We start from the raw sequence: 23,545 nt of genomic DNA on the forward strand, positions 1-23,545 counted from the left end.
CAAGGATCTCCTCCTCTGGTGGTGGATTGGATGAGACCTTCACTTGTGTGCGTTGCTCTGGGGATGACTACGCCGTAAGCGTTGGATCGGCCACTCCGCCTCAGGTTGTTGTCTGAGGTTGCGTCCTGCTTCCCCCTCGCTGTTTCCTCCCTTGGCCTACCATTCCGAACACTCCTTCCCTTGGCTGCTTTCTAGGCGTGACGTCACACTGCTCTTACCGCAGTCCACTTTGGTGGGCCGCGTATCAACGCCTGCCAATGGCCGCCAGCGCAATTGCTCCACTGTCATCCACTATCTCTAGCGTAGGAAGTTAGCGAGCCCTGCTACTGCATTGTCTGTCACTTTTGCCGTCTTGGGAGCTCCGCACTTGCTGCAACCATCAGCGCCGCTGTCAAAGCAGAGGGCAACCACAACAAGCTTCTAATGTAGTGCTGTGCAGTGTCGCTCCTGCCATTTTGCTGGGTGCTGTTTCCAAGAACAAAGTCCGTCTCTCTCATAATTCAAGTTCGATACCCAGAAGAAACTCCATCGACTAACAATGCTAGTTTCACTAACTAATCAAATCATCCCATCACATGAGCCCATTTCATCCCTCCCTTAGCTAAGCCATCCCCCAATCGATTGGTGCGCTTCACGATCATGGTGTCCCGTAATCAGGATAGCCCTCCCCAACCTGTGGATGCGGTGTACTATGGAGGGTAGGCTATCCCATTATTACAGTGGAACCGGCTCATTTGGCATGCCCAAGTGCCCATGGGGGATAAATGGATCAGCGTGGAGTCACGTGGCCACTTCTCAATGTCTCTGCCGCAAACGAGAAGTCACATGCCAAACCGTAAAGCCCTCTGTTTTCAGCACAGCGTTTCAGCTTGCTGGTGAAGGCCTCAGAAATGGATGATAAAAGTTGACGTCGACAATTTCACTAGCTGTCTTGTGTTTATGAGCCTCTAATTCGTGTGGCTGCATAACTGCCGGTGCTTCTTTGCAAGCTAATCATTAGCGCACTGGCCAGCCCCGGCCAGGCCAATAAAGCCAGGCGCCACACAACTTGAGCCGCACTGTCAGTTACCTTATGCACACCTCAACAATGAGAATTAAATATGTCAATAATTTTGGAATGATCTTCTTCGGCCATGGCATGCTGTGTCGTTGAGTACGAGAGCATCATCGGGCAGTATAGGCTTGTTGAGGTGTTGGTGAAATAGGTATAGTGATTCCACACTCAAAATCAACAAACCGCGAGTTTGGTGTGAGCGCCTTTTTAGTTCAACAGTCTGGCCGACCTATAATCGATAAGAAGAATGCTGCGAGATAGGGGGCCTGCATGTTTCTGTGCTACACGGCAAATACATCACGCCACGGCGGCGAACATCTTGCGGAACCTCGTCTTGACTATTCAATGCACGATAGTTAGATGGCTGGCGGTTGGGCAGCCTCGTAGTAGCTTGACGTTGACTGAGAAGCGCCCCGGGATTGACACCACGCACGCACGGCTGATCCCGTTTGAGCTTTAATCTCTCATTGTCTTGCTGGGGATGCGGAGTTGAACCCTTGCATCTCGTTGCATCGTTGCATCGAAAAACACCACTAATTTCTCCTAATCCCGAAGCTTAAGCTCGAGATGTGTCACAGAATGTGACGCGCGAGATGCTAATGTGCTGGACGCGCCCCCAAAGTGCCCCTGGTGAGCAACATATACCGCAGCAGTTCATCGACACTGGCATACGTGGGTTCTCTGCGCTGGGAAGCTCATACTCTTTTAGACTGAGCCCATCACCTCGGGACCGAACAGGATGGGTGGGCCACCGGCGAGTCCGGGTTTCCCTGTTGAAGGGATCAATACGACTCTACAAGTGACCCAATACTTGGACATGACCCCCCGGATCAGGCCCCGCGATCACATAGGCTCAGGCAGGTTTGCGATTGCGACTTTGCAAGGTATGGAATCTGCGCGAGCGCGGCGAGCAACCAGAAACTATGGCGACAAAGAGCTAAACACCTAGTCGAACTAGTCTAATGCGGGCCTGGGGCGAATTGGGGGCAGGGTTGGGGTCTGATTGGGGTCTTCAGGAGCGGGGTTTGAAGACCTCTTCAGCATAGCCGAACGGCCGGTCGAGCGGCTGTCGGGCGGCGCTCCATCATTCGCAAAAATTGGCGCCCCCTTGTGACAATCCTTCCAGCGACTGGAGTGAGAGATACGTAGAGGTCTATTGATGCTCACTAAGCCCGGAAAGAGACGGCGTTGAAAAAGGTGAAAAGTCAACAAGCGCTAGCAATCGACTCTATTGTTTCAGATGAGCCCAGATCCTTTTCTGTCTGGCGTCGAAGATCTTCGATCTTATTGGTAAAGTAGGATCGAGTTGATCAACCAGTATGTGTCTAAGAATGTCTGACGATTCGCTGCTACAAAGCCTCTATGTGTACCTGACCGTAATATACCAGCCATCCTCCCTTAGCGTACCAGATCCAATGCTATCACTGCAGAAATTGTTACTGAAACCCTATATTCACCCTACGAAGAGGCTTGTAATTTTCACGGATGGTTAAACAAGACTTACGATAGCTATATCATTTTCGCTACTCGTATTCCGGCACTAAATCGTGAGAAGGGCAATTATACAAGTTTAATACGATATAAGATAATGAGAGACTCTACAATTAGGCCAAAAGATATCTAATAGACAATTCACAAATAGAGATAACTAGAAAGAGCAAGGCTAATGGAATAGGCAGATGTCACTATCGTTATGCCCTGTGAGACGGGAGAATCTTCCCAAGTATGGAGTCGTGATAGTCGCCGAGACTTAAGCTTAGTCACTTAAATTTGGGAGAGTAGATAGATAGTAGATAACTGTGGCCTAATTCAATGCTTCTTCTCTCATCTTGGCCTGATGCAAGTTCGTGGCGAGAGGAGCATCTTAGTCATCTTATTGGACATCGACAAAGCACATGAATGCTTCGATAAAGGCCCTCCCTCCGTAAATAACAGGGGCGCTTCAAGTCGTCCAGTGCTCCAAATGGTCGAGAATGAGATTGCCAGTAGGAAGCAGAATCGTCTGCGCATCCTCGTCCTATATAGGAGTATGACAAGCAGGTGCGCAAAACCCTGACGCTTCCAGGGAGATAGACTTTAGAACACCGTCAAATTCTGAGCTGACTCAGAAGCTGTCGAGATCCATGATGAACTCCCAGCCCGTGTCGAAATCTGCCGACACATCCTCTAGATGGGATAAGAAGCCCAGTTCTGGCATGTGGCCGGGGTGCTCCAAATCCCACGGTGCCTCCGAATACGCAGAACTCGGCAGCGCCAGGTCTTCACTCGCGGGAGTAGAGTTGGTACCAGTCGTCGGCAAGGATGGTTGGCCAGCAGGTAAAGCATGACTATCACCCGTATGCGAGTCTGTTATGAAGCTTTGATCAGCCTGAGCGGTCTGCTCTACGGTTCGGTCGCCTTTTCTGACGACTGTGCCAAAGAACGGAATGCGGACTTCTTCGTCCGTGCTCGATCTCGACAGCAGCACCGTCAGCGTCTTGCGACATTGCGACGCGATGGGACAGTTTTCTTGATTCTCCTGGCGTTGCAAGCACCGAATCAAAGACAGCACAGCCTCGATGTCATTCCCATCACTTGACATCCTTGGGCCGGAGGAGCTTGAGCAACCTAGAAGTAAGACAATTGCGGCAGTAAATGCCATAAAGTCCACGAGCTTGCACTCAGACGGGCTCAGCCCCTCCGCGTCACTATGCAGACACAGGTAGCGCCTCAGCAGTTCTCGTGCAGCTTCCTTGCTGGCGATGCGCACGATTGAACCGTGCACAGAGTTTTCTTCGGAACTGCTGAGGAACGGTAGGTAAATGTAGAGTCGCAGGTGGAAGAAGAAGAGTTGCTGGTGCAGCCGGACATGGATTTCGTCGAAATCGTGGCCATCGGCTCGGACCCGGTCAGGAAGCTCCCACCATAATTCTGGGAAAGACGTTGCAAGCTCATTCATCTCCTCGTCCAGTTCCACTGTCTTAGAGATAGACGCCTTTATACGCGAGTGGTTTCGGTCAATAACCTTTCCGGCTATCATCGCACAGCGGATGGTCATGATCGAATCCAAGTAGTCATTTTCGGGCTTCATCTCTAGGAGTTGCTGATGGTGCATATCGACAAAACCGTACGGCAGCCCGAGGAACATGCTCATCATGCGGTCTGCTTGGTAGATGGATAGCCAGAGCCGTCTCTTGGCTGTTGATCGGAGACCAGCCTGGTACAGGTCCTTTGACATCATCAGCTTCCATCACTCGTCTCCGGAACAGGATTTTGACATACCGTCAAATGCGCGACCATTACTCCTCTGCGGTAGATCTTCCATGATCTTCTGGGCTGGCCCTCGTCCGCATAGAGTATGGCCAGCAAGATCAGGCACTCCAAGCCTTCCACAGTAGACATATACGCCATGTCAGAGACAACGAGGCGGTCAACCAAGGTGTAGATATGGGACCCATCAACATCAGAAGCGAAAGCGAACGCAATCGCCATCTTACCCAGTTCTGAAGGCCGATCGCTCGTGTAGGCTCGCCTGACGAAGTCTGGGAAAGACTCAATCGTGTCGTCATAAATGCCACGAACAGCTCTGTGTATTCGAACCCACCAGCCTTTGTGCGCCAATGCAACTTTCATGATAGAATCGTAGGGCGGTAATCCTGCACGTAGTGTCTCGCATGTACTTTCCCCTTGGCCGGGTGGGAGTGGCTCAGGCAATCTGCTGGAAACACGAGATGGCCTCCGGTCACCTGTTGACGAGTGAGACATGCTGCTGTCCCTGGCCAGACGTGACCGAGATGACGCACTGGCATCGTCCGTCTTGGGAGATTTGGAGAGCTGTGCTGGCTCGTCAAGTCTGCTGAACGTACAAGTGCATGCCAACATGGGGGACTCACTCCAGACGTGTCCAGAACCGCGAGGAAGGGTGCTCGCTGGTCTGTGACACTGTTTTCCAGAACGTCTGCAGCCTGTGGGACGCCTGGATTCGTCGCCGCCCAGGCAGAGGCCTCACTGCTGCTGTTCCTCGGAGAGTCGGATTCTGGGCGCCGACGCAACTGCAGTCTCGCGCCATCACCGCTCTGGCTTACACATGGTGTGCGACGAGATTTGCAGTTGAAACAGACTGAAGCTCCTGGCATCGAGTCGCAACGGATCTTTCGACGGCGACCTAGACAAATACACATGAGCCGGCGCGCCGGAGCAGTTGGGCGTGGGAGGGAGGTACTCGCATTCTGTGCAGCTGTGCGTCCCTTTCCGCATGGTCTTGCGTGTCGGCGTCGAGGTCGAGGTCGCGGATGCAGACGCAGACGTCCTCGGGGAGCCACGCACCATGCTTGAGACGTTCGGATGGATAGCCCATCGAGTCACTGTGCTGTGCGCGGTTGAAGTGAGGCCGGCCGAGGGAGAGTTGCGGGTTGCCGCGGATGGGCGAATTCGTCCGCGGACGAAATGGGCCTAGCGAGCGAATCGAGCCGATGTGTTCCACCTTCAGCTGTATGTTGTCGCCAGGCTTGTCAATGACCGTTGGGGGGCTTTTGGTGTTGAATTACTAATGACTATGTCTGATTCGAAAGACTCCAGGGATTGTCGATAAAGCCCTTGGCTTGTTTATTAAATGTCTTTTTCGTGCGCGGACGAGCCTTTCTGTTTGATCTGATTGCCTAGGTAGGACCTCATTATAGGAGCGGTATGGATATAAAAGTCTCCTCGTCACAGATCGAGGTATTCTAACCAGGAATACTACGAAAGTGCATTTCATACTTTCACTGCCTATCTCTAGTAAAAATCACCAGTCGATTTCTCTGCCTTTATATTTATTATTTCTGTTGAGACACTGCAGTTCTCGACAATGGCACCTCTTGTATGGCTTGTAACAGGAGCCTCGGCGGGAATTGGAGCTGCACTCGTCAAGGAAGTCGTCCGTCGAGGCGACAAAGTGATTGCTGCCAACAGACAGGTCGATCAGATGGCTGATCGCGCCTCGGAGAATGTGTCGCTTCTTGAGCTCGACATCACGTCTGGTTCCAAGGTTATTGCGAGTAAAGTCAAGGCGGCCTGGCAGATATTCGGACACATCGATGTTCTTGTTAACAATGCCGGCACATTTTTGCTCGCCCCCTTCGAGGATATCAGGTAAATCAGGTCCATCTTTGAGATCGGGTCTCGTCAGCTGACTCTGGTGCTTTGCACAGCGATGACGACGCAGAACGCATCTTCCAAACCAACGTATTCGGTCAGCTTCACATGACGCGGGCCATTCTCCCATTCTTCCGTCAACAGGGATCAGGAACAGTCACTTTCACGGCGTCAAACCAGCTCTGGGGCAACATGCCCTACACGACGTGCTACAACATGACCAAGTGGGCAAATAGCTCCTTTGCCGAATCGCTGCACAAAGAGGTCTCCTCTCTCGGCATCCGCTGCGTCGCCTTTGAGTGCGGCGGCGTTGCCACGCGCCTCTTCGAGCCGCGTGAGAAGGACAAAGTCGCGTCGGAGCAGAGCAAGGAGGAAAAGAGTCCCATCGAAGCATACGTGCCAGGGGTTACCGCTGCCTCGCAGGATATGGCTGAATGGGGAATGCCTCCGGGAGATCCGGCCAAGGTCGCAAAGGCAATGGCCGATGTTGTCAAGGGCGAGGGTATGGCGGCTGGCAGAGTCTGGTCTTCACGGATTGCTCTGGGTTCGGATTCTCTTCGATGGTGGAAAATCAAAAGACAACAGGAGGCCGTGGTGATGGTTCGGTGGGAGGACGTCACCCTCAGCACGGATCGTGACGATGCAGTGCTCTCTGATAAGTTGGATCACTTTGCTCTAATAGCAGGGGCTGAGTAACATAAATTATGTTGTCCACCCGATGGCCCAAAACCGGCCCCTTTCTCGGCCTTCGCACTGCCTACGTGTCTAGATCAAATTTGAGCGCTCCCCTGAGCTTTCCTTAGCAGTGCCTGAGTAGCGATTGAGTAGAGCGGCGACGGGCTGGACGAGCGACTCGGGCGAGTGAGGGCGACTTTCGGGACACGCAACAAACTAAGCAGGAGCAGTACACACTAGAGAAGCGAAACGGAGTGTAAGTTCAAGCTTGCGATATACTTGTGTGTGGCTAGATGCCCGTGTTAACAGACTCTATCAGTTGAACGGATTATAGCTGTCCTGGATGATAGTATCATGTTCGCTTTCGCAGGTGGTGCTATCGCGGCCCTTTGTACTGGCATTGTATCACTGGTAGGCTATCTTTCAATTTATATAGGTATTGTTGCGGACGGAATAATTAAATCAGCAATCAAAGCAAGCAATTTAGCTAGGTGAGATCAGCATTAAATTTGTATCCCGCAACCAAGCTAGGGATTCTCAGTGTCATCAAAGGTACCAAGGAGTTCATCGCTGCGGCTGGATAACAAATTTCTATTCAGATAAAATAAACTGATGCTGCCGAGACGGGGTAAAGTTTTCTTGATTTCGAGTCGTCCATGTATTTCCTCTTATTTAGAAGGTCTTAAGCCACCACGAGTTTAGCCACTCTCCCATCCTCGCCGGACGCCCAACACACTCTTCCAGGGAGGCACTCAACGCTATCAAACGAGCCATCATCAAACGCCTGCCACGCTTTTCCATTATCGAACGTAATATCAGAGCCAGTAGGTCCCACCGTAATAGCCGTATCGCAGATACCTGGCAACCATGATGACCCCGAGCGGTATCCGCCAGGAAAGGTATCTGATGCATGCCATGTCAAGCCGCCGTCTTCGGACCATGACGAGATATTTGCTGTAATATTGGGCACCGTGTAATCTCCGCCTACGGCAATGCCCTGCTTAGTATTTCGAAATTGCACAGAGAAGACGCCGGCTGCTCCTCCGCCGGCAATTGCACTTGGATTGACCACCCAGTCGTGCCCGTTTGGGCTGCTGAAAATGCGGCCTGGGTTGACACCTCCGGAAGCCAGATACCACCGCCCAGATTTGGTGGTGAGGCATGTTCCGCTTGCAGCAAACCCGAATTCGCCGTCCAAGGCTGAAGGCATGCTGTCCGAGGGGACAATATCCCATGATACGCCGCCATTGTTCGTTTCTATTAGGCGGAACTTGCCATCGACGGGATCGCTCATCGCCATGCCATGAGAGGGGCTATCAAACGCAATGCAGTCATAGAATGCAGCTGAGTCCTCGTTAGTAAATGATTGGATCCATGACTTGCCACCATTAGAGGTGACGTATATACGCGAGTCCGTTGCTTCACCGATAGATAGGATGACTGCATCCTCGGCCGAGAATGCCTGAACGTCCCGGTATTGTAACTCCACATCTTCGACAGAGAGCGGAGGCCCGACCGACTCCCAGGTCTCCCCACCGTCGGTCGTACGAAGCACAGTCCCGTTGGTGCCAGCAACCCAGGCCGTCTCAGCCGAGACAGGTGAGAGGCCGCGAAACCGTTGTGCGCTGTGGGTGGGAAGAAGCTGCCATTTCAAAGATGCGGCAGTGCTCAGAGTTGCAACTCCCACGAGCGCAAGTAGCCGCACCATATCAGTTCCTAGAGACGACTGGATACTAACGGAGGAGAGTGATTTTGATTTCACCTCATGCAAGCTGCAAGGCACGACGTGACGCAAAACAAACCGGTGGGGTGTGAGAAGCGCAGAGTCGCCTGCTGACTGGTAATTTCGCGGTCATTGAGTTGGGCAGATCCTCTTAATTACCTGCCCTTTTCGGCTACTCTTTGATCTCCTAGCGAATCAGCGAAAAGTCCAAGCTCTGAATATTCGCGAACCAGAGCACTTTCGTTCACGTTTTGACCTCGATTGATTCCTCACAAGTGTAAATAGGCACAACTTTCAAGGGAATAGGTAAATATATGTAAATATCAGGTTCGTGCAATATTGCTGACGGTTAGGTTGCTGTTGTCTTCAATATGATGACCTCAAATCTCACGAGAACAGGATGCACACGAATTTCTTGGCGTTGGTAGCACCAACCCTGTGCCTGGAAGCTTTGTTGTTGCCCACTGCCGAGTACGGCGATCAGTCTCTATTTACGACCTGGAGTCAATGCTTGACTGCTATTCCACTATAGGACATGCTGCGCTTAGCTCAATCCATTGGTTTTGGGGTTTACCCACGAGCCTCCATTGCCCAAGGCTTGCTCAATCTTGAGAGCGTTCTTGCTCATTTCCTCCCCTATCCACAGTGCATCACTCTTGTCTAGATCCTTTTCTATTTCCCAACCCTTGTTCGCCTCTACATAGATAGCCAGGCCCGACAGGCTACCAACATAGGGGCTATAGGGGACGCTCGCCAGCGTCAATACGAAGTCTGCAATCACTTCCGGGTCGTTACCCGCAACTCCGTGGTCTTCCCATAGCTTTAAAACCGGCGTGGCCATTCGTGTCTTAGTCATAGAGGGACAGACAACGTTCAGTCTGATTCCCAAGCATTCTTGAAAATACTTACGGCTCGACCGAACGAGGCCCAGCACACCGTGTTTCGTCGGCTGGTAGACGAACAGGCCGGCCTGCTCTTTGAAAGAAGCCACTGAGCCCATCAGGCAGATGGACTTTTTGTTCTCGCCTTTCTCATCCCCTTGTCTCAGATAGACTGAAGCGATGCGCGTAAAGTATAAAACCCCAGTCAGATTTACGTCAACCAATACCGTAGAGGGCTGCTGCGTGACACTCTTCAAATCCAATTTCTCGTCAAACCAGTTCTGGTTTGGTATCTCGGTTACACCAGCAATGGCAAAGGCGTGATCAACTTTCCCAAAGGTTTCATAAGCCACCTGGAAGAGAGCCAACGTGTCGTCGTAAAGTCGTACATCAGTCCGGCGAAAGGCAATGCGCCCACGCGATGATTTGTCACTGGTGAGCTCGTTCACGAGTGACTGACAAGCAACTTCATCAATGTCGCCGAAGACAACATAAGCGCCCAATGTGTAGAGCGATCGGACTACACACTGCCCTATTCCATTTGCACCGCCTAGCATGAAAGGTTCCAGGTCAGCTTAAAGTTTGAATGGCTAAAGGCCATGCAATGAAGGACTCAAGAAATGACATTCAAGGGGCCTGTTTCTGTGTAGCTTCCCCAATTTCAATTACACATAACTCACCTGTGACAACAAAAACTTCATTGGCCAGATTTGGGAAGGCCTGGGGCACCGTATGAAAGGCAGGCATTTCTCCTACAGTGGATATCTTGTTTGTGGTTCTTCTCTGCCTAGAGTTGTGAAGGCATTAGACCCTTTGTACTGTTACTTTACGATTGAGTGAACGATAAAATGCCTATATTGAAAGGCAAGCTGCTAGCTTGGTTGTTCTTGAGTGGCCCGATGGTGGCCGAGATTTGCTCAGTGCTTACCTGCGAGCTGTATTGTGCAACCAAATTGGCCGCTTAGGTGTTCTGGTATTTCGGGCATATTATATCTGATTAACGGCCGTCTATCGGGTCGATTCTAACACCCTCTAATGTCGGAACGGTAATTGAGGTTGTGGGGCATGCTAAATCGGCCGACGGTGCCCTAGACTACAAATCTAGCCAGGCGCATCATGGCATCACCACAGCCGATAGCAACAGATCACAAAGTAGAATTACGTCAAACCACAGCATTGTCGCTTCCTACAGAAGATTCATTGAATGAATTTCACTATATTTCTTTGTTTCTTGTTGTCCTTTGCATACCTTTCTTTTAAAGGAGATAGGAAGTACTCCAACATATCGTGAGCTATTCTCTAACCTAGCATAATGACAGACTATTAGAGATATCTTTTGCCATGGTTCTGCTGATGTAGTTCCAAGCTCAGGGGTCAAGAGCATTCATTTTCTGGGGGACAAGCTCGACCGTGTAGCCGTCCTATTTTGTGGAAAATAAAAACCTATGTCAGCATTGCTATTTGAATTGCCATTGACGGCGTGTATGCGTAGTCGGGGCAAAAATTGCCAAAGGAAGAACTGAGTGAAGATGGCTTACCGGGTCTTGCACAAAAGCAATCTGTTTGAAAACCTTCTGATATTGCTCATGCAGTTCGCCTAATCCGTTGCCTCGGTCTGCCTCCCACTTACTAAGGGGTATCGTCTCGCGGGTGGCAACTCCCAAGTTTTTAATCACTTTCACCCCATTGCCGACCAGGTGGTTCAATGCGGAACGAACATCTGGCACAGTGAAGCCCAGGTGGCCCAGACCTAGGTTTGGAGGTTCGTTGCCAGTACTGTAGTATCCAGCTGGCTCATTCTCAGAATTGTGGATATGATACAACTCAAGTAGTCCAAGTGTATGTGCTAAATCCACAATCGTCTCCTTTCCGAATTTGGCTAGGTCCTGTCGATGTTCAACTGTCTGAGGGTAGCCGAGATAGTAGATCGTGAAGGGGCCGGCATTGACGACAAACACCGTTCGCATACCCATGAGATTGATGTAGAAATTCAGCGAAGTAGCTGGGTCACGGATTCTCATCATCATATGATTGAATTTAAAACCAGTTGTTGGTCCATCTAGTGGTAGAGGCGGATCGTTGCCATTGCCATTGGGAAGGTATTTACCAACTGGATATGGTGATGACGAAGTCATCCTATTGGCTGCTTATAAAGAAGCGTAGATGAAGATAGTTGTGAGTGAAGACCTGAGGTACACTATTTATTGCCTTGGGCGTCAACTTACTTGTTGTGGGTTTCTCGAGATCGGGCTATCAACGTCTCGGGAGACAGCTTGATAACGGCCGATGGCCGAATGTATGGGCAACGCACTAGTCAGGCGGCCTGCATACTCCACTAAAACCTCATAATATTCCTGTTTAACAACGCAGCGCAGTGGCGCATCCCAACTTATTAAGCATAAGATGCTAATAGAACTGTAAAAGATATGGAAAAAAGAGTCATTGCCTCCGTATGAGCACTAATCCGAATAACCCTGTAAGTAAGGTTTAAGCTTGTGGAAAACGATGCATTGCGTTGTCACCTACTTGTGTCTGCCCCAATCTGACACCTAGGGGCATAAAATATCAATAAATAACAAATTATCAACTTACGCACAAACTCAAAATTGGAAAGCATTTTATAATTTGTTGAAAGATCTAGTCACTGGACGAGACATCCCAAACCAGTCCAATATCACCCCCTATGACTTTGGCCGTAAAACCTTCCAAAATTCTAATTGTCTTCGTCACTGGTCGTGCGCCCCTCAGAATATCCGCTTGGACTATGTCATACAACACCTGATGTAACTCTAGTAGCGACATGCTTTTGGCTATGCACTGTCTACCTCCAAGTCCGAAGGGCATGAAGCTCTTCTTCATGGCATCAGTCGCTGCGTCCCATCTTTCAGGCCGAAACTCGAGTGGCTCCGGGAAAATATCTGAAGATAAATGCATTTCGTATGCAGAGCATGACACAATAGTCCCTGCAGGGTAAAATCGTCCTTCGTAAGTCCAACCTCCAGCTGGTACTGCTCGTGGCAAGCGACAAGGATTGGTCATGCTTAGACGCAGAGCCTCGCGTACCACACAAATGAGATAGGGAATGTTCTGTATGTCGTCAACGTGTGTAATGATTGCATTTGTCACTTCTGTGTGGAGTTTGTTGTATGTTTCGGGATACTTCGCCAGCATGAAGCACACGGTAGCTAGATTCATACCAATGGTATCTGTAGCCGCAAAGATGATGTCTTTGCACTGTGCCCTGGTCTCAGAATGGGAGAATCCAGCTCTAAGGAGCCGTACAGGATAATTGGCGGTAGCGTTGACACCGCCCTCCCCTACCCCTTTCTGTTGAGAATCGAGGAGTTCCACCGCATGAGAGATCACACGATCAGCATACTCGTTGAGAATATCTGTACTTGGCGCGACCGTTGGGTTCGGGTAAATAAATGCATCAACTCTGTCGGCCAAGTCGTAGAGCCAAGTAGGAAGATACCAAAAACGGGATGTCAAGACAAAAGTGTCGACAACGGTGCTCGCAGCCATTCGTTGTGTGCCGGTACTCTTGGGTTTTATCGAATGCTCCTTTTGTGCATATGCATCATCCTGTAAGGCGCCATAGCGAACACCAAATAGATATTCTGTAACTCCATCGATAGACATGCCACGCGCAAGGTCCAAAACATTGGCACGCCCAGCAGCTTTTTGTTCCTTGAGTTTGTGAAGAAAGCGAGATATACTTTCATTAAATGGCCGCGAGCCTGCCTTTATGTTTGAAATGCTGAACAATGGGAGAATAGCCTTGGCGCGTGCAGCACGTTCGACCAGGTCAGTGTTGCTGAAGATCGAGGCGTGCCCGTCGATGTCGAAGTTGTTGTAGTAACGCGGTTTTAGAAACCCGCCCTTCTTCAGATAGATGCCCTCGAGGGCTGATACATGGGTAAAATCGACAGAGTCATGGGCGATGCGTATAACTGGCCCATACCGTTGATGAAGGCTGCGTACATATTGTGCCTCGTCGCCCTTGTAAGAGTGATAGACAAGGTTGAGATCTGTGATGCGTCCCACGAACGGACCTGGAATTCCGGACAAGGGATGCAGAGGGCTCAAACGGTATATAAGTTTAGAGAGTACATAGAGAAAACCGGCTGTTGCGAACACCACTATCCACCATTGGCTGGGAAGTGCTATTATTGTCGTCAAGAAAGCGTGCACATGCATGTTGATTACGTCCAGAAATCCAAGTCGAAGATCCGTCTGCCAGAGTCTCAAACACTGAACGCAGAATTGACACCTTTTAATTTCTAGCTTAGTTCCAAGCCTGAAATCACTTAGCTATTAAACATAGGCAAGGGAGCCATCGACCTAACTGGCCTGTGTGGGTGAAGAAGTGCGCCAATATCCGCCGACCGTCCATGGGCGACGATGGCCGACGGCCACCACATTATCTACGACTCACGGTTCGATCATTGTCATCACTACCAGACTCAAAATGGTATAGTTTATTTACATGCCGGAGTGAGATGCAAAGACAGAGGAGAGAGGCAAGTAGCACCAGTCCCAAGTTGCTGTCATGTCTGAACGAGGCTGATTTCTGGAGCCAGGCCAGTATCTACCCCATGACTCTCATATACTGCTACGATCAAATGACCATCTTGACTTTCAACATATCCCTAGCCACAATCTCTTTCTCCTTGGTCATGAGCTCCGGCAAGTCCCATGTCACATTGATGTATCGCCCTGCCAGCCACTGCCTCTTCTCTTTAGTGAGATAGACCAAGGAGTCAGCACTCAGCTGCGGCGTATCGACAAATACTTTGCAAGCTTCTTGTTAACATTGTTTCACATTTCACGAGTCGTATTAGATGAAAGACTCACCATGTTTGAGCTCTGGGGCGATGCCTTCGACACCACCATTGATGTTAGTGGGGACGTTTCCCGGGTGTACAGAGTATGCTAAAAGACCACGGTCTCCATATTCGACACAGGCAAACTCGGTAAGTCGCAGCACAGCGAGCTTGGACGTCTCGTAAGCGCTGTACGTTTTCGTCGTGCAGTGAGCCCCAACACTGCTCACATTGATGATGGTCTTGTCACCATGCTCCAAGAGCAGTGGGATAAACGATCTTAGCATGAGATATGGCCCAATCAGATTCACCTGCCACGCTTGCTGCCACTCACGGGGATCGGTTTCGACGATAAGACCTCTCGTAACAATACCTGCGTTATTGATCAAGATGTCTAACTGTCCAAATTCTCTTCTTATGCGCGACTCGGCCGATGCTACACTGTCAACGTCGGCTACATCAAGTTGTAGACTTAATATCTTAGGTGGTCGCCCATATATAGATATGGCCGCGTCTCTGATTTTGTTCGCAGTGGCATCGAGAGATGAGCGGGCCCCAATGGCAATTTTAGATGCCCCTGATCTAGCAAAGGATATAGCCATTTCCTGGCCAAGTCCTTTGCTCGCCCCGGTGATGAAAATGGCCTTTTTAGCATGCGCATTTCTCGTATTCTGAATGGCCGGATACGTATCACTGTGCACAATTTGAGTCATCTCGTAGTCAGCTATAGAGATTCACATTAGCTTTGCAATCCTAAACCATGGAAGATAACTCATGTTGCGCCCACCGGGTCCTGCAAGAGGGTTGGGGCTGCCCTTAGGCGGTGGCATTTTGAATATGATTAAGGTGTAACCGATAATGTCTTCGGCCTGCGTGGATCGACCCGCGGCTGCGCAGATCTGTCGAGCTCTTCCTAAGATCGTGAGCCTGAGAAGACGGAGAAGTCAGGGGAAAGTTTCTTATCATATCGTCTGTCTCTACAAGTCTGTCGTCGCTAGAGCCGAAATAAACGGGCGCCGCTACGGCCAACTACTAGCCGGCCATTGAGGTCACGTCGACCCACTCACCCCCCAGGAAGATTTCTAATGCTCACGTTGGAAGGGATACAGAGTATCCTTATCTTTCTTTATATATACAATTAATTTCTAAGGCTGTTTGAGTAGAGATTCTTCAGTTGGGACTGGGGGGATGTCAGCCCAATCTACGTAATAGCCAAGACGACCACGCTTCACATCTTCTTGCGTCCAACCATTGCCAATCCAATTCAGTTCCGTCTCCCCATCTTTAAATGTGTAGTTGTAATCCTCCCAACGAGGGTTTTGCAATGTCTTCATTGCGTGAAGGCTACTACCCGGCCAGAGACCAATGATCTGGCCATTAATTTTGTACCAACTCGTGCAATTGTCAACGTGCACTGTCCCGGGAAAATATCCATCTAGGTAGCTTTGCCAGGAATCCAGAGCTTTGTGTTTGGCTTCCATTGCCATTATGTGCTCACGGCTGATTTTCTCCACTGCTTTGACGACGTAGGTCATGACTGATTCCAGGATCAACAGCAGTGAACCTCCCCCAGTTGCTGAGTTCGGACCACCAACAATGAAGTAATTGGGGAACCCCGGGACCGAATGCGATAGGTAAGCTACGGATCTTTGCTTCCATTTGGTAGCCAAATTAGTACCATCTCTGCCAAGAATGGGAAATCGTGGAATATGACTGCAGTCAAATCCTGTAGCACATGCAATGGCGTCAACTTTTGAGTGTGCGCCATCTTCGGTGATTATGCCGTCTTTGGTGATCTTGACGATCCCCGATTTGATGAGCGATACATTGTCTTGCACTAGGGCCTCCAGATAGCCTGGACCGGGTGTCAAACGACGACATCCGGGCGTGAAGCGCGGCTCAAGGGCTTCGTAAAGACCAGGCTTGGAAGCAAGTTTCTGTCGCATGTTGTCTTGGATCTTTTTCGTGCCAGCTTTCTCCTCGCTTGAACCGGGGAATAGGCATGGAAAATCTTTATTGATAAAGCTTTCCATCTCCTTGCGGAAATTCTGATAGTGCTCTTTGTCATTTGCAAACCGTTTTAACTCTTCAGAAGAGTAAGAGTAATTCCCAGGCTCAGAGCCATGTGCAATCATGCCTTCGGTCAAAGTAGAGCCAAAGGGCTGGCTTATCCAAGTTCCACCTCGAATGAAGTTGAGGACCCGTGGGCATTTCTTCTGGAGGTGGGGAAGGATTTGGATTGCAGAAGAGCCGCAGCCGAGGAGTGCAACAGTCTTGCCTTCATAGTCCCTATGAGAAAGTAAGCATAATTCCAAATATTCCTCAGAGGTATGATAACCCACCACGATGTGTCCCAATTCGCAGAATGGAGCAACTTGCCCTGGAAATCATGCAAGCCTTCAATGTCTGGCCATTTCCAATTGTTGAGAATTCCAACAGCACTGATAACTACCTCGGATTCAACACTGCCGACGTCATTTGTCCCATCAAGCTTGGTGGATTCTGTGTCAACAGTCCAGGTATTCGTGTTCTCATTCCACTCTGCTTTAGTGGCTCTCGTATTGTATTTTATCTTCTTGTCCACGCCATACTTGTGGGCGACACCCTGTACGTATTTCAGGATTTCTTGTCCGGAGGCAAAGAGCTTGGACCATTGCGTGTTAGGCTCAAACGAGTACTGGTAAACGTGGCTGGGAATGTCACACGCTACGCCGGGATAACGATTCTCGTACCAGGTGCCACCGGCCTGGGGGTTCTTCTCTATTATGGTGATCTGCGCTGCCGGGACATGCTGAAGAAGTCGTATATAAAGGGCGATGCCTGACAAGCCTGCACCAATGATTAACACACGTATGGGCCGGCCATCATCGACAGCGTAGCCTGCAGGCTTGAAGTCCGTCTCCACATGGCCATTCATTATTTAGGCGGTTTAACACTGAATAAGGCCAGCTCGAAGATGACTAAAGTGCAGAAGATCGGATATGTTTGAAAATTCCGATGATAAGAATGATAAGATTAATGATGCAACTCCATTCTACGAGATGAATGGCTCAATTCAATGCTAATAAAGGCATATCAGAGCACTAATCTCCTTGGGCGAACATCCTATCCTTGCTGCCTATCATGCCATAATTGCTTGTTGTTTATCGGCCGTAGGTGACCGACCCACAATGATCATGGCCGAAAATGGCCGAAATCGCGGCGAACCAGACTAGGACTCTTGTGTGTGTTATGTGCCCCCTTAGTAGCTCTTCTAGACTAGATGCTCTAGAACACTTCACAAATAATTCTGTAAGTATTGGAATTCGTACTTCAATTAAAGTCTTTGATGTCCAATGCCTTCCGCTAGTCATAGATCACTTCATCTAGGGTAGGCAGAGCAATTGCTTGTACATGACATCGATAATACTGGGTCTGAATCAGTCTTTCCACACAGGGCTTTCTTGGTCAGCTAAGATTCAAAGGATCATCATCTCCTGGCAATGATCTGTGCATGCTCGCGGCGACATGAGGCTGCAGGTAGAAGACTTTCTCGAGGCCAGCCTTCAATACACTGTCGAGACGTAGAAGCCCGAGTCGCATGTTGTGAAAGAGAACACTCTGCTCTCTTAATATGATAGTCCATCTCGAAAGTGTCAAAAGAACTTGCTTGGTGTCGCTCAATGTGGGAGCACAGATTAGCAACAACAAAAACGCATTGGACAGAGTAGCAAAGCAGGATCGTGCCCCTAGGACGAGGAAAGCTTTGGTCAGCTTTTTCAACACCTCGCATGATGCATAGAAACATGATTGAGGGGTACTCACATGCATAACAGAAACTGTTCATATCGTATGGCGTCAGCTTTTGAGTGAAAGTGATAGCTCGACCCATGAGGGCCATTGCGCCATGGAGACTTTGAACCATCTGCGGGTTCAATTCAGGCACCATCGAGGGCGTACTATTGTGATCATCGCTTTCACCAATTGTCTGCTCTGTCATTGACGCGGACAGCTCAGATCTCTGACGAGAGACTGATTCCAATACTGGTCTCAGGAGGGCGCGATAGACAAGCACTTCCAGTGTTAAGGAGGCTAACTTCAGATGCGAAGACGAGCCCGGGTGGAAGTAATCGCGGTTATCTGCGTCAGGAGCATGTTCCATTGACATGCGCGGCGGAAGCCTCGATCGCCACTCGTCGATCGCATCTAACAAGTCGCGACAGATGGGTACGCAGAGAGCAGTATTTGCAGCCAATTTTTTGACGGCAGAAACCGTAAAGAGCGAGTGATGTACGTCTTGTGCCAGCACAGCAAGCTGGGAGAGGAAGCGAAAGTCGTAGCCTGAATGACAGTATACACACGGCCTCTGAAAAGCTGGATCTTGTGCGGCTGTTGTTTCGTCAGGACAAAAGACGTGGTCGATGGTGAAGTCATCATCAATCAAGGGAGCCACCTCCCATTGGTCCTCAGAAATCGAGGTAGGAAGACCTTGTAAAAGGCTTCGCCAAGTCACTTCCGAGAAGACGCTCCACCAGACTCGACGCCTCAGTCGTTTTTCCCACGAAGGAATTGCCCAATCATTACAATCCACATGCAAACCAAGCCTCATAGCTATACTGACGGCAGAACCCAGGAGCGACCATTGGTCAGCTCGTTCACAGGACCAAGTGGAACCAGACGCATCATCAACAGGGCGTTGTAGGTAAATCAGGATTGCTTGCAAAAGAGATAATGAAGGTGATGACATGCTCTCCATGATGCCTGTGAATGCAAATTCCCACAACTGAACTGCAGGAAACTCCTCGTCACCTTGTGTAACGTTCCAGACTGGATCGTAGCGGCGGAAGGACTCTACCGAGGCGTAAATCGCGGCGAGCAAAAACGCCGGCAGTGCCTTTATCGCTTTAGTCGGGGGACACATAGTTTCCATCCGCACGTTCAACCGGCTCCGAGATAGCACGGGAAGACTAGGAAAGTTATATCTTAGGAATCTACAGTGCTGTGATTAGTAGCTGTGCAAGATACTCAAAAGAAAAACATTGAACAGGCAATACTTACAAGCCAACAAGCCGACTTCCTAGATCAGGCGAGATTATTTGAGCCAACTGACTGGATCCGTGGGACCTTGCGGCTTGAGCTTTGTCATGCGCACCAACAGTCTGCCTTGGAATGGTCACGAGAAATGGGTGTGAGAGCATACTCGAGCTGTCTCTGTCCAAAGGGTTATTGCCGCAATGATCATCATTCATGGCACTGTTGATACCGCCATTTTCACCACTTTTGTTGTTCATAGACACCATTCGATAGTTAAACCGGCCAAATTGAGCCGTGTTTTCAGGCGAAAGCAGCATCTGACAGATGAGATCGCCAGTCATTTCACTGGATGGGCCTAGGTACTGATACTCCGCTGATATCGGCCTATCAGACGTATCGAGAGGCCGATCATGAGCTTCTACACCAGACTCGGCTTGCTCTTTCGCATTCTCAAGAGTCAATCGGGAAGATTCCACTGACTGCGACCGTTGGCGCTGTTGGTCTTGCTGTTGTCGCTGGATCGATCGTCGAGTGGCCTGCCGAGCTACTCCAGTCACATATTGGCGGCGTTGCTCACGCATTGCCAGGATAGGATCTAGTGGCTGGAAGGGCGTGGTCTGGCCGAGAAGATCGGCTACCTGGTCATTGTCTGTGCCATGGTAGAACGCTTGGCTGTCCAGAAGGTATGATGCATTTCCAAAGTCCTGCAGCGGCATAAACCAGGGTTCATTGTGTGACGACTGAAAGGCCAAATCGTTAAGTGGATCGGCATGCGTACCACCAAGGACATTGAACAATGGAGGATTGAGTGTATCTCCTTGATGAAAAATGATGCCACTGCGATCAGGGCGAGCAGAGGTGATGCAATTATTCAAGGACCATCCAGGAGGGCCATTGCCGCCGTCATTGACGGTGTCATTGCCGTCACTAGACTCTTGTTCGCCAGTATCGCTTTCTGCGCCACCCTGCGAGACTTCGACGGTTCCAATGCCGGGCACGGCTGCAGTACGATGAATTAACGGAGTATCAAGAGAGGGAGGACTGGACGGTGATCTCGGCAGCATCACCTGTGTCATGCTGGCTCTAGGCTGCTGCCTTTCCTGTAAGCAAGAGATAGGGGTGGGCATAGACCCCCCGGCCACGGGGTTTTCGGACCTAACCCATCCGTTTGTGATGCCGGGACCACCGTCGCCAATGGACGGCTCATGAGACAACCGATTGACATCGGCCCGCGTCCGGCGTCGCTTCGTAGGAGGATCAATAAAAGTGCACTCGGTACCAAGCTCGTGGCACGTCCTACATGGAGGGCTCCCGTCAATAAGGCAGCCGTGCTTACGGCGTCGGCAGACGTCACACGGCCGATGGCGCTTGGACCTGTACGGCCGAGTTCGCGGTGGTAAGCCTGTTGCCATGGCTTACTTGTTGCTGTAGGCTGTGATTGCTCTTTTTACCCTGCGAATACAGTGTTGCAAACCCAGATATGGTCTTGTCTGCAAGAGCAAGAAAGAAGGCCGCCGGGCGAAGAGGCGGTCGCTCGGGAATGGAGACACAAAACGACCCCCCGTAACGGGTAACGGGGGGCCAACTTGACAATGATCCTTATCAGCCAATAAAATAGGTGCACTCGTCCCGATTTGTGCATCAAGTCTGCCGAAGATTACCTAAGGTGCCCGCCCATCGCCCCTTATTAGTCTACAATCTTCCCCCTGCAATGTATGTACATAGCTATTTTGCATAGCAAGAAGTAGATGAACATTGGTCATGATTCATTGCTCACACGCCGTTCTTCTCTCTGTCGAGCTCAATGCCAATGATCACATTTGCACATTTAAAGTCAAACTTCAAATCTCATAGTCTTTGACAGTTCAGATTGACACATAGATAAGCGTCCGCCGCCCTAATGAAACTGTGCCGTGGCCGACGTCGCCCGCCCGAGGCCGCAGTCCGCCGGACTCATTCAAATTAGCCTCATCGGGAATAAACCGCACAATGGCCTATCTAATGTGGTCCTTTGCCCAGGCTCGTCGCGTGCACATAGTCAAAAGGTACGTATTTTCCAAAGGTAGTCCCAAGTAGTGTGAATATCAAGACTAAGTCCGCGTCGTACAGTGCGTCCGTAGTCAAATTTCTGTTTATAGCCATGTCGACCCTATTCTGAGGCCTTGCTCCTCGTTTTGGTTCCACCTTCTCACCTTCAGCCTTTCTTCGACGTCCCTGGACTATTCGTGGGGTGCATGCGTTGAATGCAAAACACTCGAATTATATTAGTGTCTCACCTCCTTTGTCTCTCTTTTGCCTTGCTGTGCCCTTTTCTGTATCATCACGTCTGCGATGGAGTCTGAAACGGGGTCCAGTCATACTGGACCACCTCCGCCGAAAGAGAAGGCTGAACTCAGGACGTTTATGGCCAGTAACCAGAACATTCCGATCGAAGCCTCTGAGAGCGGCCAAGTCTACAACACGAAGTCCACAATTCTGCAAACGTGTCGAGCATGGATCCGTAAAGTCGGCGCCGAAGAATCAGGCATTGAGCGCGTACCTGAGGACGCACGCACTCAACAGAAGCCATGGACTCTTGCGCTTCTCTTCTTCACCGGCAATTTCAGCACTGCAACTCTTGCGCTGGGATACCTCGGCCCTACCGTGTTTGGATTGGGATGGTGGGATTCATTTCTCAGCATCCTCTTCTTCAACTTGATTGGTGCCATTTTCCCAGCAATGATCACACCTTTCGGCCACCGCCTCGGTCTTCGAACCCTAACAGTTCCGCGCTACTCTTTCGGATGGTATCCGGCGAAGATGATAGCGGTTCTCAACATCATCACGCAGATTGGGTGGTCTATCGTCAATGATCTGTCCGGCGCAGATATTTTACTCGACGTTGGCGGCGGCAAACTTCCATTAGCAGTCTGTGTACTCTTGATTGGCTTGGTCGCCGTCATAATCTCCATTTTTGGTTACAAATACATTCACGTCTATGAGCAATACTCGTGGATTCTGATGCTGTTATGTTTTACCATTCTGGCTGGCTTTGGCGCTCCGCACTTCATCAACGTTCCGATGGGGTCCGGCTCGACAGAGGCGGCATCAGTGCTGTCATTTGGCACCGCAATTATTGGTTACGAGATAGCGTGGGCTATGCTTGCTGCGGACTATAATGTATACATGGAGGCGAATAAGAGCAACTTGCAAGTCATGGGCTTTTCTTTCGGCGGCCTGTTTGTTGGGCAGTTTTTCGTCGAGCTTCTAGGAGCGGCCCTAGGCACGCTCGTCATGAGTCCCGACCAACGCTTCCAAGTGGCTTATGACAGGGCCGGGATTGGCGGCCTCATAGGCGAGTCTTTCTCTGGTCGTGGTGCTGGCGTGAGAGGCTTGGGCAAGTTCGTGGAAGCTGTCCTATCCTTCTCCACGTCTGCAACCATCTGCCTTGGGATGTACTCCACCGGTCTGAGTGCACAGCTTGTCTCTCGAAAGGCACTCAAAATCCCTCGACTGGTGTATACCCTTCTTGCAGGAGCCATCTTCCTGGTTTGTGCCATTGCAGGCCGTGACCACTTTGAAGCGGTCATGACCAACTTCCTCAACATGATCGCTTACTATATTGTTCCTGTAACTACCATCGTTCTCCTCGAACATTATATCTGGAGGCGAGGTTATGCCTATGATCTGGTATCGTGGAATGATAGAGGCAATCTTCCAAAAGGACTTGCTGCGACCACGGCATTTGTCGTCGGTACGGTCATAGCCTTGCTATGCATGGTTCAGGAATGGTGGACCGGTCCAATTGCCAAAGGAGTAGGAGGAAGTAACGGTGGGATTGATATCAGCTGGATTCTTGCTGCAGTAACATCTACTGTGCTCTACGTTCCGCTCAGATATCTGGAACGCAAGAAGTGGGGAATCTAGCATACATGGACAGAAGATTTCGCCGTCCAAGGAAATCGCATTGGCCACATTTTAGGCTAAGTGTATAAATGAATAGCTAGGAAAGTCCATCTAACATAGCACAGGTAGTACTTCCCGTATGGCAATCACATAAGGATGGGATCGACAGGTTTTCACTCCCTCCAACGGCTTTTTCCTAGCCTTTTATTTGCTAATTATCGAAGACCCCATCGCTGAAATCAATGGCCTGTACCTGCTGAGCAACTGTATCGCTCCATTTCACAAAATCAAGATGAACCGGATCCTCTAATGCGTAGTAATCTCGATCTTCAGCGCTGTCGAATTCAACCACAAAAACATGGGTGAACCCATTCTA

General features: G+C 50.1%; 4 protein-coding genes across 4 annotated transcripts; 2 read left to right on the top strand and 2 right to left on the bottom strand.

The window, feature by feature from the left end:
- Window positions 1-3,158: 3,158 nt before the first annotated feature.
- On the bottom strand, window positions 3,159-4,666 carry UCRPA7_3337 (putative fungal specific transcription protein; the record flags this gene model as incomplete). The annotated part of the gene is made up of 2 exons (XM_007915898.1): window positions 3,159-4,262; window positions 4,316-4,666. 2 exons carry the CDS (start codon window positions 4,664-4,666, stop codon window positions 3,159-3,161), a joined length of 1,455 nt encoding a protein of 484 aa, XP_007914089.1.
- Window positions 4,667-5,879: 1,213 nt separating this feature from the next.
- Window positions 5,880-6,862, top strand: UCRPA7_3338 (putative short-chain oxidoreductase protein; the record flags this gene model as incomplete). Its single annotated transcript, XM_007915931.1, has 2 exons — window positions 5,880-6,163; window positions 6,223-6,862. The coding sequence occupies 2 exons, from the start codon at window positions 5,880-5,882 to the stop codon at window positions 6,860-6,862; spliced, it is 924 nt and encodes a 307-aa protein (XP_007914122.1).
- Window positions 6,863-9,108: 2,246 nt separating this feature from the next.
- UCRPA7_3339 (putative 3-hydroxyacyl- protein) lies at window positions 9,109-9,405 on the bottom strand (the record flags this gene model as incomplete). The annotated part of the gene is made up of 1 exon (XM_007915863.1): window positions 9,109-9,405. One exon carries the CDS (start codon window positions 9,403-9,405, stop codon window positions 9,109-9,111), a length of 297 nt encoding a protein of 98 aa, XP_007914054.1.
- Window positions 9,406-21,615: 12,210 nt separating this feature from the next.
- On the top strand, window positions 21,616-23,190 carry UCRPA7_3340 (putative purine-cytosine permease protein; the record flags this gene model as incomplete). Its single annotated transcript, XM_007915906.1, has 1 exon — window positions 21,616-23,190. The coding sequence occupies one exon, from the start codon at window positions 21,616-21,618 to the stop codon at window positions 23,188-23,190; it is 1,575 nt and encodes a 524-aa protein (XP_007914097.1).
- Between the last annotated feature and the right edge of the window lie 355 nt (window positions 23,191-23,545).

The sequence above is a fragment of the Phaeoacremonium minimum genome, assembly GCF_000392275.1.
Source record: "Phaeoacremonium minimum UCRPA7 unplaced genomic scaffold PA7_03_scaffold_270, whole genome shotgun sequence".
Lineage (NCBI taxonomy): Eukaryota > Fungi > Ascomycota > Sordariomycetes > Togniniales > Togniniaceae > Phaeoacremonium > Phaeoacremonium minimum.